Source organism: Carassius carassius, chromosome 9 (genome assembly GCF_963082965.1).
Source record: "Carassius carassius chromosome 9, fCarCar2.1, whole genome shotgun sequence".
NCBI classification, from domain to species: Eukaryota; Metazoa; Chordata; class Actinopteri; order Cypriniformes; family Cyprinidae; genus Carassius; species Carassius carassius.
In genome coordinates this window covers 27,294,851-27,310,730 of record NC_081763.1, presented here as the reverse complement: position 1 = coordinate 27,310,730, position 15,880 = coordinate 27,294,851, and the positions used below count along the sequence as shown (strand labels likewise).

General features: G+C 44.5%; 1 protein-coding gene across 1 annotated transcript; it reads right to left on the bottom strand.

Moving 5' to 3' along the window:
- Positions 1-764: 764 nt before the first annotated feature.
- Positions 765-4,727, bottom strand: LOC132149473 (zinc-binding protein A33-like). The gene is made up of 6 exons (XM_059558740.1): positions 4,291-4,727; positions 2,871-2,966; positions 2,538-2,768; positions 2,432-2,454; positions 2,211-2,329; positions 765-1,576 (listed from the first exon to the last, which is right to left on the bottom strand). Exons 1-6 carry the CDS (start codon positions 4,678-4,680, stop codon positions 1,041-1,043), a joined length of 1,395 nt encoding a protein of 464 aa, XP_059414723.1. The 5' UTR covers positions 4,681-4,727; the 3' UTR covers positions 765-1,040.
- Between the last annotated feature and the right edge of the window lie 11,153 nt (positions 4,728-15,880).

The following is a 15,880-nucleotide window of genomic DNA, read 5'->3' as shown; positions in this document are numbered from 1 at the left end:
ATCTTTAAATTAAATGAATCATACTGAAAATATGGATTTTTATGGAATGCATTCTGGAAAAGTGAAGTTTGTTCAGGTGTGGGTGTCTGGCTTTCACCTGTCATCTCCTCCGTTATGATTTTGTGTGGCAGTAGTATCTACAAGCTGGCTGCACTAAGTTGTTACTTTACATTTACATTTAGTCATTTAGCAGACGCTTTTATCCAAAGCGACTTTCAAATGAAGACAGTGGAAGCAATCAAAAACAACAAAAAGAGCAATGATATATACGGTAAGTGCTATAACAAGTCTCAGATTAACACCGTACACGTAGAAAGGGATTTTAAATAATATAAAAAATAAAAAGAAAATGGATAGAATAGAAAAAGAATAGAGCGAACCAGTATCAGAGGTCTTTTTCTTTTTATTACTTCTTTTGAATAAGTAATTGTTTTGCGACCATTAAAAAAAAAAAGTTTTTGTAATTTGGACATACTATATTTGCCATGTTGTCATTTCATGTGACCTACCAGCAGTTGCATCTCTTCTCTGCCATTCACAACTCCTCTCCTGTAGCCTCATGGGACAGCAAAGCATCAGTAGTGGGTCATCTGGGTACTTTTTGCTTGCAGTTTTCTGAATACTGTGAATTTATACATGCTACTCACTTCACGTGCTGTTTTTTGTCTGCTAAATAATAAGCAAGAAATGTGATTTCAGATGCAGCCACTGCGTCCTCTTTGTATTCTTTTTCAGTTTTATGACACTACCAACCAGCGTTGAGGTGCAATACAGTCTACTACTGTGATATTAATATTTATTTTTCTTAATGTCAATATTATTGTCAATATGGGTATATCTCATCACCCCTTATTTCATTTTCTCCCAAGTAAAATGTGATCTAAGCATTGACCGTTTTGACAACATTCACCTTTTGAAAACCACAGGTTTTTAAACTCAAAAACAAGTGGAACTGAAGGTTATTTTCATCCTAGCTCACCAACACGTAACATGAGAGGTGAGCCTTGAGGAAAGAAACGCTGAGAGGGACATTCTTCACATCAGTCTGTCTTAATAGAGATCCAAGCTGGCAACACTTTCAATGGGTGTTCCTTACAGGCGCTGCAGAAGTATGGAAATGCTCTCGGAGTGATGATGTCTGTGTAGGTAAATAGAGGCGTTCTCTCTCGTGGGTCGTAGAAAGTCACCCTGGACCTGTTCATGTCCAATATGACTCTCACCACCTGTGGCTCCCTAGTCATAGTGAGTGGGGACCATGGGGCAGTACAGGCTTTATACTCTCCGTTTCGTAGCCTAATGGTCCAGAATCCCTCTGCAGGGGTCAACACATGCTTTCCCTTCCGGCTGACAGATGTGCTTACAACTCCAATGACCCAGTAGGTGTTGTTTTTGACCTCCACGTCCCAGCTGTGTCGCCCAGAGCTGAAGCTCTCGTAGCCCAACACCTCTGCACCTATATCGAAGCGCTCAGGGTTTTCTGGGAGTTTAAAGGTATGAGAGCAGCACTGTATTGTAGTCAGGTCCTCTGACAGGAGAAAGCAGCTCGCCGCGGTGTTTGGATCAAGAGTCACTGGAGCTGCAGCAAAGGAATAGTTTAAAAGGTAAAATGCTAATGTTGTCGAGCAAGCAAAAATATTGTAAGGAAATGTCCAGGTCTTTTTAACCAAAATAATAAATAAATATTTTTTTACATAAGGAAAAGTCATTCTTCAATTCATAGATGCATTAAGACATCACTGACGTCATTTTCATGATAGTTAATCTATAATTCCACCCTCAAAAACATGAATTAAATTCAATACATATTACTACTATGAAAACATTTGTGTAGTTTTGGTAACCCTTTATTTTACAGTGTCATTGTTACATATGTTACATGTACTTACTATATTAATAACAATAAATTATGCATAATTATACACACAATTTCACCTTAAACCAAACCCCCATCATACACCTAACCATACAGTTAATACATGTGGTTCATTAATTTTACTCAGTAATTGCATATTTAAAAACATTGGAACAAGGGCAATGTAAATAAAAAGCTTTACGATATACTGGTCATGTTTGTGTTCAGTCTTGGTGAAAATACAAAATACTTTGTAATAATATTGGTTAAATTTGATCTAGACATTTCTTAGTGATTTAAAATTGACAAATAAATACATGTGAAAATGACTTGGTAGTTTGATACTGAATATACTCACTGTATTGAATGATTTCCATCATTCTTTCCCAGACTTTAAACTTTAATGAGCCTAGATGTTTGGCTATATCAAGCAGTGAACCGGTTATCATCTCTGGATCCTGGGGAACACGCCAGGTTCTGTCAGAGAACACGGTTACAGAATGGAGTTATTCCGGGTCTAGGTCCCAGAGTAAATTATACTATTTAGGTGGAAAAATTACTAACAAAAAGGATTTATACCTCTTTATGGTGTCTTTATAATTCTAGGTTAAATAACAAGAAAAGTCGGTTACTAAAAGTGCAACATGTGAACTGTAAGTTGTGTTTATAAGTTTTAAATGTACACCTTGAGGAATGGGATATCCTGAGATCTCATCTGCTGTTCGACAGTTCTTATGGTGTTGCTGAGTGAAGTGATGTCATTCTCCAAATCTTCAATCTTATCGCTCATCATCTGCCTTTTCTGATCCTTCTCTTGCTTTAGCATGGAAAGTCTGGATGCTTCCTCGCCTCGCAGGAACTGGTGCAGCTCCTCAAACTCCTTTCGTATGTGCCTCTCCGTGTTCTCTGCCTGCCTCTGTAATGAGAACATCGCTTTTCCATCTTTCTATCTATCATCTAGTTGTCTCTTTATGTAATTGTTCATGTGATTAACAAAGCAAATCCAAAATGAGATTACCTTAATATGATCTATTGTTTGCTCACAAGTGAGTTTCACTTTTCGGAAGAGCTTCAGTTTTTCCTGAAGTGGTTTCAAAGCATTTTTCAGTTCCTCCTAGAGGGAATACATATGATAACGCAGAAAGAATTTGTAATTATTAGATGGGCCAATAAAAAAACACACCTGCTTAGTTATTCATTAGATAACTTTTTTTTTTTTTTTACTTTTCTGTCAAATATCTTTGGGACAAAAACAATGGCAAAATATGAAGGCACCAGCATCCACAAGAAGAATGGACAATTCATTAAATGTACTTATTTTTTTAATGTGTATTTTTATAGTTAATAAATGAATCATTTAAGATGTGTGTGTGTGTGTGTGTGTGTGTGTGTGTGTGTATATATATATATATAGATAGATAGATAGATAGATAGATAGATAGATAGATAGATAGATAGATAGATATTATTTTACCCTGGCATTAACTCAAAAAAAGACTAGCTGCAACCCTTCTGCAAGGAGACTAATAATATTTCTTTGTATATATATATATATATATATATATATATATATATATATATATATATATATATATATGTGTGTGTGTGTGTGTGTGTATATATATATGTTTTTTTTTTTTTTTTTGAAAGGCATGGAAATACATTAGAGTTTTTTGTTTTTTCTTTAGGGTGAAATAGTGCAGAAATAATATTTGCTATGACCTCTTAACCTCTTAACTGCTGTGATGCTCATCCTGCTATAGTGTATTTCAGTTTTCCAAACCTGGAAGTGTGAAAAGGGTCCATTAGGAGACAAAAGCATTAGAGGTAACAGTCCTGACCAGTGATGAATTATAGCCCAGACTAGTGGGATTAGAATTACCAGCGAAGTCAAACCTTGATTAGCTTCCGAGATCAGGCCAAAATTATGAGATATAAATTCTAGCTGACAGCAAGGGGGGCATTCGCAAGATCCTCCACCATTCCACAGGCTTTCCTAACAAACTTTACGTAAACAGAGTGTGGGTGATAAGAGAGGGCCTCATCACTCTAATCCCTCCTTGGTTTTGACCATAAAAGATTTATAGATTCTTTTGAGGATTATTTTTAGATACTAGTCTGTATTTTCATCAACTGTAGTCTAAACTAAGCACATGGGCATCTGGTTTCAGTCCTACCAGGAGGCCTCAACCCAAGCATCCCACTATTAATAGATTGATAATGAACACAGCCAAGAATCCATAAATAACCATTTTCTGAGGTCCTAAAGAGAAGGAACGGTTGTCCAAGTGGTTATTCTCATAAAAAAAGTTTTTGGTTTCCTTCTAATCCTTGAACTGGCAGTACAACATTTGAAACTACAGATTGGAATCAACACCACATCTGAACAAATGTCAGACATAGATGCAAGTGACCATGAATCTGTATGTTAGACATACCTTACAGTCATGTGAAGCTTCATTTAATGGATATAACCTGTGGCCCTGGTGATTGGCAGATGACTTGCATTTGCTGCAAGTGGGTTCTAGGTCCTCTAAACAAAAGAGTGTCAAGGCCTCAACATGCTCCTTGCACGCAAGAGGGTCATTTTTGCAGCGCTCCAGAAAGCCTTCGCAGGTCTTCTCAAGCATGGTATTGACTATGAGCTCCCCCATAGATGATGGCTGACAGCAAAGGGGGCATTCGCAAGATCCTCCACCATTCCACAGGCTCTCCAGACAAACTTTACAGAATCGATGTCTGCAAAAGAGCACTACGGGCTTTTGCAGGATACTTCCACAGATGGGGCATGACAGGTCTTCTGCGAGATGTGACTGCTTGGTGGCCATTGTTCCTTTGAGCCCTTCATTGCCCGGTCGGGTCCCAAGGGGGTACTATGCCCTCCCTCCCACTTAATATTACCCTTGGGAGATCTGTTTCTGATTGGCTGAAGTATCTACTCAGACTATACATCACTGAGCAAGGTCTAGGCCAACACATGATATCTTCTGATGAATGCCTAAACATCAAATTATGTAACATCAAGCTCCTGGAGAGCCACTTGATCCCGGTATTGACGTAAGAGGGAATATCTCAAAATCCTCCTATTGCATTGGAGAAGATAATATGTGCCACCTCATAAGAAAACTTGCAAGAACAGTGCTGTGAAAAGTTTTTTGCCCCCATCTGATTTTCGGTGTTTTAAAATGAATGTTGTCAGATCTTTAACCGAAACCCATCATGAACGACAACACAACAAGATCAAAATGCACAAGATTATAAAACATTCCGAGCTACAGTATTTGCAGTTAATGCCACAAATGGAGGTGTAACTAATATCTGGTTGCACCTGCATTAGCAGCAATAACTGCAACCAAATGTTTTCTGTAGTTATTTATATGGAGGAATTTTGGCCCACTCCTGCTTGCAGAACTGCTTCAGCTCAGTGACATTAGGCGTTGAAGTGTGAACTGTGCGTTTTAGATCCTGCCACTTTAGCCACACTTCACTGGAGTTTAATTCTGGAATGTGACGAGACCATTTCAAAAGTTCAGCTTTCTTTAGGGATCATTGTTTTGGAACACAACCAAGCTTGGCTTCAGCTTGAATTTAAAAACAGAAGGCTTTACATTCTCCTGATTCATTTTCTGGTACAGAGTAGAATTAATAGTTCTTTTAATGACGCCAAGATGTCCAGGTACTGAAACAGCTAAACATTACCAAACCATCGAGCTAGCACAACTGTTTTTGACCAGTTATTTCTATGAAATGCAGACAAGAGAGTCTTGAAGATCTTTAGAAGCTGCTCTAGAGTTATTGGTGACCCCAGAATAATTTGTGTCTTGGACAAATCGTGGCAAGACAACCACTCCTCGGAAGCTATTAACCATCAGCTTAACTATTAAAGTATTTATAAAAGATTAACTATTCCAAAGAGTAAACATTTGAATATTATGTCTCTAACTGTTGTTCAGTGGAGGCTTAGAGCCTTAGAAATAGCAATTTTGCAACATGGAAGCAGGCTATTTTTCTGTGAATGTATGAGATATAAAATGAATTATGCCCTATACATAAATGGAGGAATATATGTATATAATATACCTATCTATTTTATAACAAACAATGCCAAAGTATAGTAAATTGTAAATTTATTTGGGCTACAACTCAGCATGTTTATAATTACAAGAATACATTCAAATAATGTGATCAGTAATACCAGCTCATAATGTTAAGCAGCATAATGGACTGTTTTGAACAGCTAAAATAATAAGAAGCAAATGACACGTGAAGCCTCACAAGTTCAAGTTATAAATGGCCGTGCCTGTTCTTACATTAAAAATAAGGTGAATATGTTACCACAATCCATTATGAGGTCTGACCATTTACAATGTTAATTTGTCCAAACTCAGAAATTCAGACAAGGGACAAATACGTTTTCACAGAACTGTGAAACTAAGTATTTACCAATAGCATACATATAAAGTCCTTTAATAAGACTTACAGTGTTTCTCAACTGATTGGTCGCCGAGTGTACAGTCAAAGAAACATAAAAAAAAAAGTAATTCTAAATGTTCTTCTGATGCAAGACTTTTGTTTTGAAAGGTGTGCGTGAAAGCTGTTGACGCTTTTTTTTCAGTTTAAATAAATACTGCCTGAGAAAAACGTGCTGTCCCGATTCAGTATCTGTGGTCAGATGAGAAGTTGTCAGGCTTAATCCCAGTGTCATTATTCTGTCATTATTTTTGTACCTTTTTTTAAATAAAAAGTCTCTCACCTCAGAAAAAGTAACTATCATGTCCTTTCAGATGTTATACTTAGCTTGTAGAACAAAAGAACGCGCAAATGCAGCGGCACACGCATATAATTTACTAAAGCGCAAAAGAAACGTACTCGGTTACTAACGTAACCTCGGTTCCCTGAGATGTGGGAACGAGTACTGCGTAAGATAGCTTACGCTATGGGAAAAGGTCCCCTTTTCTCGAGAATATGAAGCCAAAAATTATCCTTAATTTTTAATAATGTAAAACGCAGTGCTGCAGCACAGCAGACCTAAGTGAAGCGGTTCGCGCGCTTATTGGCTGTGCTGTGGCAACTGCAGCAACCTATGGTGAGGCGGCGGAGAGGAACGAACCAATGGGGGCGCTTCGCGCCCATTGGACGTCAAAGCGCACCAAAATAGGCGTGGCTGGAACTATATAAGCCGCCGCTTTGCCATAGGGATCAGGTTTTAAATCGACTGAACGTAACCGAGGTTACGTTAGTAACCGACTACGTTCCCTTTCGAGAGTACTCTCGTACTGCGTAAGCTAGCTTACGCTATGGGAACACAATGTAAAACGCTGTGCGTGCTCGGGAACTTCGACCTGTCACAGCCCGAGGCGAGAGCCTGGGGCTTTATAGCAGGAGAAATCCCAGTCCCAACAGCCAACCTTAGTGAGCTTTATATAGGGAACGAAAAAAGGGGGACGTGATAAGGCTTAGCACGTCTATATAGAAAGTACCCTGGCCTGCAGGGCAGGGACTTGCAGATTATAGAATCTAATAAATGTGGACGGAGAGGCCCAGCCTGCCGCCGCACAGATATCATCCAGTGGTATCCCGCAGGACCACGCCCATGATGAGGCCATACCTCGGGTGGAATGGGCTCTGATGCCGAACGGGCAGCGAAGGCCCTTAGATTTGTAAGCCAGCGAGATAGTGTCTACTATCCATCGCGATAGGCTTTGCTTCGTGGTGGCGAGACCTCGGGTGCGCCCACCAAAGCATATGAAGAGCTGGTCCCACCTACTGAATGAGGCAGAGCGCGCAATATAGGTTTTGAGAGCCCTGACGGGGCAGATGAAGCTCGTGTTGCTTTCGTCGCTTTGCGAGGAAAGGGCTGACAGCGAGATGACCTGTGCTCTGAACGGTGTTGAGAGCACCTTGGGGACATAGCCGTGTCTTGGTCTGAGAATGACTCTGGAGTCATTAGGCCCAAATTCGAGACAGTCAGCGCTTACAGATAGCGCATGTAAATCTCCCACTCGCTTGACTGAGGCCAGAGCCAGTAGAAAAGCGGTTTTGAACGAAAGAAGCTTCATGTCGACAGACTGAAGCGGTTCAAAAGGGGGGCCCTTTAAGGCCTCTAGGACCGTAGACAGGTCCCAGGAAGGGATTGAAGGGGGTCGGGGAGGGTTCATCCGACGAGCTCCCTTAAGGAAACGAATGACCAGTTCGTTTTTTCCCAGTGATAGGCCGGCCACCGGAGCATGAGAAGCTGTAATGGCTGCCACATACACTTTGAGCGTAGACGGGGATCTGCCCGCATCTAAACGCTCCTGTAGGAAGGAGAGTATCTCCGTCACGTCACATAAGTGAGGGTCTAGGTTCCGTGTCCCGCACCAGGTGGAGAACACTGACCATTTCTGCGTGTAAAGGCGCCTGGTTGAGGGCGCTCTGGCTTCCGTAATGGTCTTTAACACTCCCTCAGGGAGGTTCCCGGGTACCCGTTGAGGGGCCATACATGAAGGGCCCAAAGTTCGGGGTGGGGATGCCAGAGCGCGCCCTTCAGCTGCGTGAGGAGATCTTTCCGCAGCGGTATTGGCCATGGGGCTGTACTGGACAGCTGCATCAGCTCGGAGAACCAAGGTTGGGTCGTCCAGAGTGGGGCTACTAGCAGCATAGCACATCTGTTCTTCCTGACCCGATCGATGACCTGCGGTAGCATCGCGACCGTGGGAAGGCATAAAGCGGGCGTCTGGGCCAATCGAGGGCCAGCGCGTCCCTGCTCTTTGAAAAATATATTGGGCAATGAGCGTTGTCTTCTGAGGCGAGGTCGACCTCTGCCCTGCCGAAGATGCTCCACATCAACTGAACCGTTTGTGGGTGAAGAGACCACTCCCCAGGGGGAACATTCGCCCTGGAAAGCATGTCCGAGCCCCGGTTCAGGATGCCAGGTACATGCGCTGCCTTTAGCGAGCGCAGGTTGTAATGTGCCCATGTCAGAAGACGTTCGGTCAGGGTGTGCAAGGTTTTTGACCTGACACCACCCTGGCGATTTATGTAGGCCACCACTGACATGTTGTCTGATCTGACCAGAACGTGGTGGCCCTTTAAAAATGGGAGGAAAGCTTTCAGGGATAGTTCGACCGCTATCATCTCCAGACAGTTTATGTGTAACAGTCGCTCCGGGCTCGACCAGAGGCCGGAGGCAGACCTGCCCTCGTACAGGGCGCCCCAACCGAGGTTGGATGCATCTGTCGAGACTACTTTCCATTTCGAGACAGCGCCTGTGCTTACGCCTAACTGATACCAGTTGGCTATTTTCCAAGGGGCCAGAGCTGTGATGCAGCCGTGGGTCACCTTGATGCGCGCGCGGCCGGAAATCCAGGCGCGCGCTGGAACACGGTCTCTCAGCCAGCGTTGTAGTGGGCGCATGCGCAGCAGGCCCAGTTTCAGAACCGCAGAGGCTGATGCCATCAGACCTAGCATTTCTTGAAATCGTTTGAGCGGGTAAAGAGACCCGGCTTTGAACGACACGGCTAGATGCTGAATAGTGAGAGCGCGCTGTGACGTCAGACGCGCTGTACATGTCACAGAGTCTATGTCTATCCCCAAAAAGGAAATCCTCTGGCTGGGAGATAGAGCGCTCTTGACAGTGTTGATCGTGAGACCCAGGCATTCTAAATGGCTGATGATCCAGGATCTGTGTGTCGTCAGTACTTCCTCGGAATGGGCTAAAACTAGCCAGTCATCGAGGTAGTTCAATACTCGCACTCCCCGCATTCTCAGGGGTGCGAGAGCAGCATCCATGCACCGTGTAAACGTACGGGGCGCTACGAAGAGGCCGAATGGAAGAACCATGTACTGATAAGTCTGCCCCTCGAAGGCGAATCTCAAGAATGGCCTGTGATGAGGTGCTATTTGAATGTGAAAGTAAGCGTCTTTCAGATCCACTAAGAAAAACCAATCCCTCGGGCGAATTTGCGCGAGTATTTGTTTGGTAGTTAACATTTTGAACGATCGCGTCATAAGCGCTTTGTTCAAACGTCTGAGATCTAGGATGGGTCTGAGACCGCCATCCTTTTTTGGTACGAGGAGGTAGCGGCTGTAAAAGCCTGACTCGCGCTGCGCAGGGGGGACAGTTTCTATCGCCCCTTTTGCAAGAAGGTTTATCAGTTCGGCGCGAAGGACGTGTGTCATTTCGCTTTTCACTTTCGTTTCGACCACGGCGCGAAAGCGCGGCGGTCTGCGAGCGAATTGGAGCGAGTAACCTCGTTTTATTATATTCAAAACCCAATTTGATATGCCGGGGATGGCCTGCCATGCAGCGGCTCGTGCGGCTATGGGTTGAATGTGCTTCGGGCACTGGCCGCCTGTTATGAGGGGACCAGTAGCTCGAGTATGCTGTGCTTGGGACACTGTGGTGACAGCGCTTATTTGTAGGGTTGCGCACTGAGAAGTGGGCACGCGCGCTACATTTAGAGCACCTCCGGCGCGAGCGGGAAGGTGGGCATGAAAGGGGACCCGAGTGTGTTTTTGTGACACTTGGGGGAGTGTGTATACATGTAGGGGTGCGTACTGTGTAGTGGGCACACTGCCTACATAGAAAAAGCTCTTTTTGTGCTTTATTGAGGTCGCCGTGAAAGCGGCGTTTGTGTGCAGGCGTGCGTGCATTGTAACAGGCTCGTTTACTGCAGTATAGACATCTCCAACCGCCTTTAGTGAGGGGATTGGAGGAAGTATGTGAGGTTTCTTGTGTGGTGGTCCGCCGGCAGCGGGACTTAACCACAGTCTTTTCAGCACGAAGGTCATGAGGGCTTCGGAGGCTCGGGGTTCAGCACAATCCTGGGCCGAGGTCCCCGTCTCTCTGGCGGTTTGCGGCTCGTAGAGCGAGAGCGGTGCTGGGTTTTGGTCGCTGGGCGAGACTGTAAGTCTGGCTGCGATGGCTTCGAGGTCTGAGGGGGCGGCGCATTTCTACGGCGTCCCACAGCAGAGCTAGAGCGTTTCGGCAGGAAGTGTCTAATTGCTTGTGACGTCTTCTGAGCCTCAGTGAAGCGTTCAGCGAAACCCTTAACCGACTGGCCAAAGAGGCCGGAAGGAGAGATAGGAGAGTCAAGAAAGGCGGATTTGTCGGCGTCTTTCATCTCCGTGAGCGTGAGCCAGAGGTGTCGCTCTAAAACAGCGAGGCTTGCCATGCTTCGGCCGATCGCTTGTGCTGTGGTCTTTGTCGCACGCAGGGCTAGATCAGTAGCGCTGCGGAGATCTTTAAAATCATAGGTATCTGGGGCAGACTCGTCCAGGTTACGGAGAAGTCTGGCCTGAAAAACCTGAAGCACAGCCATGGTGTGTAGAGCCGAAGCAGCTTGACCAGCGGAGGTGTATGCTCGGCCAGCGAGAGCTGAGGTGGTGCGGCACGGTTTGGATGGATGCACGGGCTTCGACCGCCATCCTGCGGCTGAGGGCGGGCAGAGGTGTGCAGCAATTGCCTCCTCGAGAGGGGGGAGGCTCTCGTAACCGTGGTCTCGGGCGCCGTCGACAGAGGAGAGCGCTGACGAGACAGAAGTTTTCAAACGTGCGGAGAATGGGGCTTTCCATGACTTCGTGAGTTCATCGTGAACTTCCGGGAAGAAGGGGGCGTTTCTTTGCGTAGGGGCCGAAGGGCGCCCCTGCAAGAACCATTCGTCCAGCCTGCTTTTAGCGGGCTCGTCTGGTGGAGACCAGTCGAGCTGAAGGTCGCTGACAGCCCTTGTAAGCACGCGAGTAAGCTCCGCGTCGATATCAGCTCGTTGTCCGGTGAGAGAGAAGAGGCGGAGCGGGTGGAGCGTTGTGGCTGGTTTGAGCTAATCGAGCCCGCAGGGTCGATATAGCCATGTTGTCGCACTCAGGGCAGCCGCCCTTGGAGAGTGCATCCCGACGTCCAGGGGCTATTGTGTTTTGCAGTCGGGCTCCAAAATGTATCACTGCTCTTCCCGACTGGCTATCGTGAATAGTGATTTAAAAATTCGCGTTGTTCACTCGCTTGGAGGGGTGAAATGTATCGTAGTTGATCGTTTTCACTTGTTTCTAAATCTTGCTGATTCAACTTTTTTAAACAATTTGCGCGTGTTCGAAGCTTGCGCGCACTCGTTCAAAGCACGCGCTGTGAGCAGCATTTTTAGACAATGCGCGTACAAAGAATTAATTCATCTTTTGGGTATCCTAACTTCTGAATGAACAAATACACACACAATTATTTCAAAATAATTGTCTCTGCAAGTATTCTCGTAAACACAGTCGGTTATGTTTTAAGTGAACGTATACAGTGGCTTGCTGCTCAGAGAAATTCGCTGTACCAGATGAATCTGTCTCTCTCTAAATTAGACGAAAACGCGCATGTTGGCTGCGCGATCGACTCACTCATCCATTTGCGTAGAAAAGAGATGTAATATTATGATTTCCGTCAATTAAAAAAAAAAAATATATATATATATATATATATATATATATATATATTTGTGTACCGGGCGGGCCGGCCCACATTGGCTAGCGGCCCACCGGGAAAAGTCCCGGTGCTCCAGATGGCCAGTCTGCCCCTGCCCTATACCATAACGCCTGACGTACCGGATGTTTGGAATCCAAGGAAAGCATCTGCTCAAGCGGACAGAACCTGGGAGCCAGGAGCCATCCTCACATCCAGACTGTAAAACTTGACAAAAGTGCTCGGTGAGAAACATTCTGCCGCAGCACAGACATCATATATAGAAGAACCACTGAGAAAGCTTGTGATGAAGCCTCTGCTCTCGTGGAATGAGCTCTAACTCCTAAGGGCTAGGAGAGTCTGCGCGCCTCATAGGCTAAAGATATAGTCTCCACCAGCCAATGGGACATGCGCTGCTTTGTGACAGCATGGCCTCTATTTTGTGTCCTAACAGACAAAGCTGGTCGGACTCACGCCATGGAGCTGTTCGATCAACATAAGTCCTCAGCGCTCTGACAGGGCAAAGACTCAGATCACCTGACCCCACCTCTGCAGGGGGTAAAGCCTCCAAGATCACTTGTTGAAAGTGAAAAGGGTTCGAAGCGACCTTAGGGACATAATTAGGCCTCGGTCGCAGCAATACTTTCACAGAGCCTGGTGCAAAATCCATGCACGAGGGCGAAACAGAAAAAGCCTGTAAATCCCCCACTCTCTTGTGGGAGGATAAAGCCAGTAAATCCGGTATAGTTTCAAAGGGGCTCAAACGGATGCCCTGATAAACCTTGCAACACAATGGATAAATCCCATGAAGGAACTCGCACAGGGCGGTAAGGCCTCAGCCATCGCGCACCCTGTATAAAACGAGAGACCAGCGGAAGACGGCCCACTGAAGCACCATCAACTTATATTACCGCATATTCATGCATCTGTTAATTGCAGTGTTGGGAAGGTTACTTTGGAAATGTTCAGCTGTGCTCAATACTGTCAGACTTTTACAATCCTTCATCACTTGAATTAAGATGATAAAATTTGAACACATGTCTGCATGTCTGCTTCATTAATTTCCACATGGGGCGGACTGGGATAAAATTTCAGACCGGGAAATCTCAAACTCATACAAACAAATTCATGGACAACACTATTTTTTGTATGGACCTGATATAAAAAAAGATTTAAATCTTTAGTTTGGGGACATGCAAAATAATTAAAAGTTCTCTCCTGAACTTCACCTTCACTTCATTTCTTTTTTCTTTTCAGTCTCTTTATTTTGCCCTGTTATCCATCTACCTCATGACTTTAACACTCAAGATTTAACAAAACTATACTTTCTAAATTGCCTACATGTCAAATTGAGTGCATCACTACTATATAAAATCCTAATACTGAACATGAGTCATGTTTTTCCCTCACAAAAATTAACTGCTTTTATTACGTAAAAGTACAGTAACCATGTTTTTTTTAATTATTATTATTGCAAATGGATTACCATTTGTATTTATTTTTAAATAAATAAATATGTAAATTTGTGGCATGGTTTAACAACAGTAACCTTTGTCTCTGAATTTATAGCAAATATTAAAACTTTGCATATGCTTTGATTCAAGTGTACTTTTGATATATTTGTCCAAAATGTGGCATATTCCGTCCGTGTTAGGCAATAGCAATCCCGTTTTTATGACTGGATTCTACTAACCAGACTATGTTTCTGCATCGCGGAAATTATAGGGCCGTACGTCTCAGAATAGTCAGTTCAATTTGGGAAAGAAATCAATTACATCTGTATGTGGATGTGTGTAAATATTCAAACGTAATCCCCACTGTAATCTTTAAAATTTTCAGAAGTAACTGTAATTTAATTACTCATTTTTTCTTAGTAACTGTAACTGATTACAGTTATTTTTATTTTGTAATTAAATTACGTAATTAAGTTACATGTAACTAGTTACTCCCCAACACTGGTTAATTGAATGCAAAGTGTGAGTTCTAGGAGAATGTTTGTCTCGTGATGAACATGTATCGCTCACTAGGAGTCGCTAAATGAACAGCTGCAGCACGCAGGTTATCTTTTTTTTTTTTTATTCAATGGAGGATCAGTTGCCCTATTGGTTAAAATCCCCAAACAGTATACTTAAATATCAAATCCACTCCGAAGTTCAAACGTCCAGGGACATGAACCGCTCGGATCAACAGAAATCTGTTCTGAGACCAAAAAAGAATATTTCTCGCCAGCCTGCACAGGGGGCGAGAGCGTAATCCTCCTTGATGATTCAGATACGACACAACCGCTATGTTTTCTGACCTGAGTAGTACATGACGGCCGATCAGCAGATTCGAGAAATACTGGAGAGCTAGAAAAACCGCCAGTAATTCCAACCTGTTTATATGCCAACTGTGTTGTGTCGCTGTCCATACTCCGTGAGCTGGGCGCCCTTGACAAACAGCTCCCCAACCGGTCAAAGATGCGTCCATCGTGACAGTCTCTCTGTAAGCACAAATCCTCAGCCGAACTCCAGCTAGAAGGAATTCGGTTGACATCCATTGTCTTATTGACATAACACACCTCCGTGTCACCGAAATCGTCCGATGCGGAAGACAACGGGGTGAAATGTTCCGGCTTGTCGTCCACCACTGAAAAGGGTGCATATGAAGTAAGCCCAGACGGATTACAGGGGATGTCGCTGCCATTACACCTAAAAGTCTGAGGCACAAACTCACTGTCACTGTGCTACCCACTTTTAAGTGACGCACGCATGATGCGAAAGACTGAGCGTGCAGGAGAGATAGTCTTGCTGTCATCGCGCGAGAGTCCAAGTCTATTCCCAGAAGGTTATCCGCTGAGAGGAATTAAAACACTCTTCTAGAAATCCGTGCATAAGCCCAGGCTGTTTAGATGATTCAGCACAAGATCCCGATGGGAGTGTGCTTGAGTCTGCGATTGTGCTAACACCAGCCTTTCTGAACTGAATGGTGTCTCCGTCACGAATTGTGCGTAACACCCATAGTGAAAATGCCGGGCAAGCGCTACCCTGCGGCCCATAAAAAGTAGTGGTTTCCAAGCCTCCGCCTGCAGCGTTCCCACATGCATTAACGTCAGAGCACGGAAAGCTCACAGCGTCCGTAAGCAAGGAAAGCGCATATGTAAAAGTCACTACGTTTCTTTGTGTCTAATCCTGAAGCGTATCCACGGCAGAATTAAATCCAACAAAATGAACATCGGGCCATGCCGCTAGCATGATTACGGCAGCTGTGTGAGCCGCCATAAACAGGCCGTCTTAGTCAGCCTCTTGTGCCGTCCCTCAAACTCTGAAGGCTGGATTGTGCAGCGTGTCTGAGGGGGCGCTCAAGTGATAGCTCGATCCAATGATGCTCGAGGTGCCTTTGCTGCGAGACAGTTAGTGTTAGAGCATGGGGACTGCAGTGAGAGGGTTGGATGTGCGTTAGGGGTCCAACAGCGCTCTCTAATTGAGGGCACAGTCCCTGACGAACAGGAAGGGAAACGCATGCGTCAAAGTCGCTGCGTTTTGTTGTGTATAATCCTGAAGCGTATCCACGGCAGGATTTAATCCAACAAGATAAACATCAGGCCACGCCGCTAGCGAGAACGCGGCAGC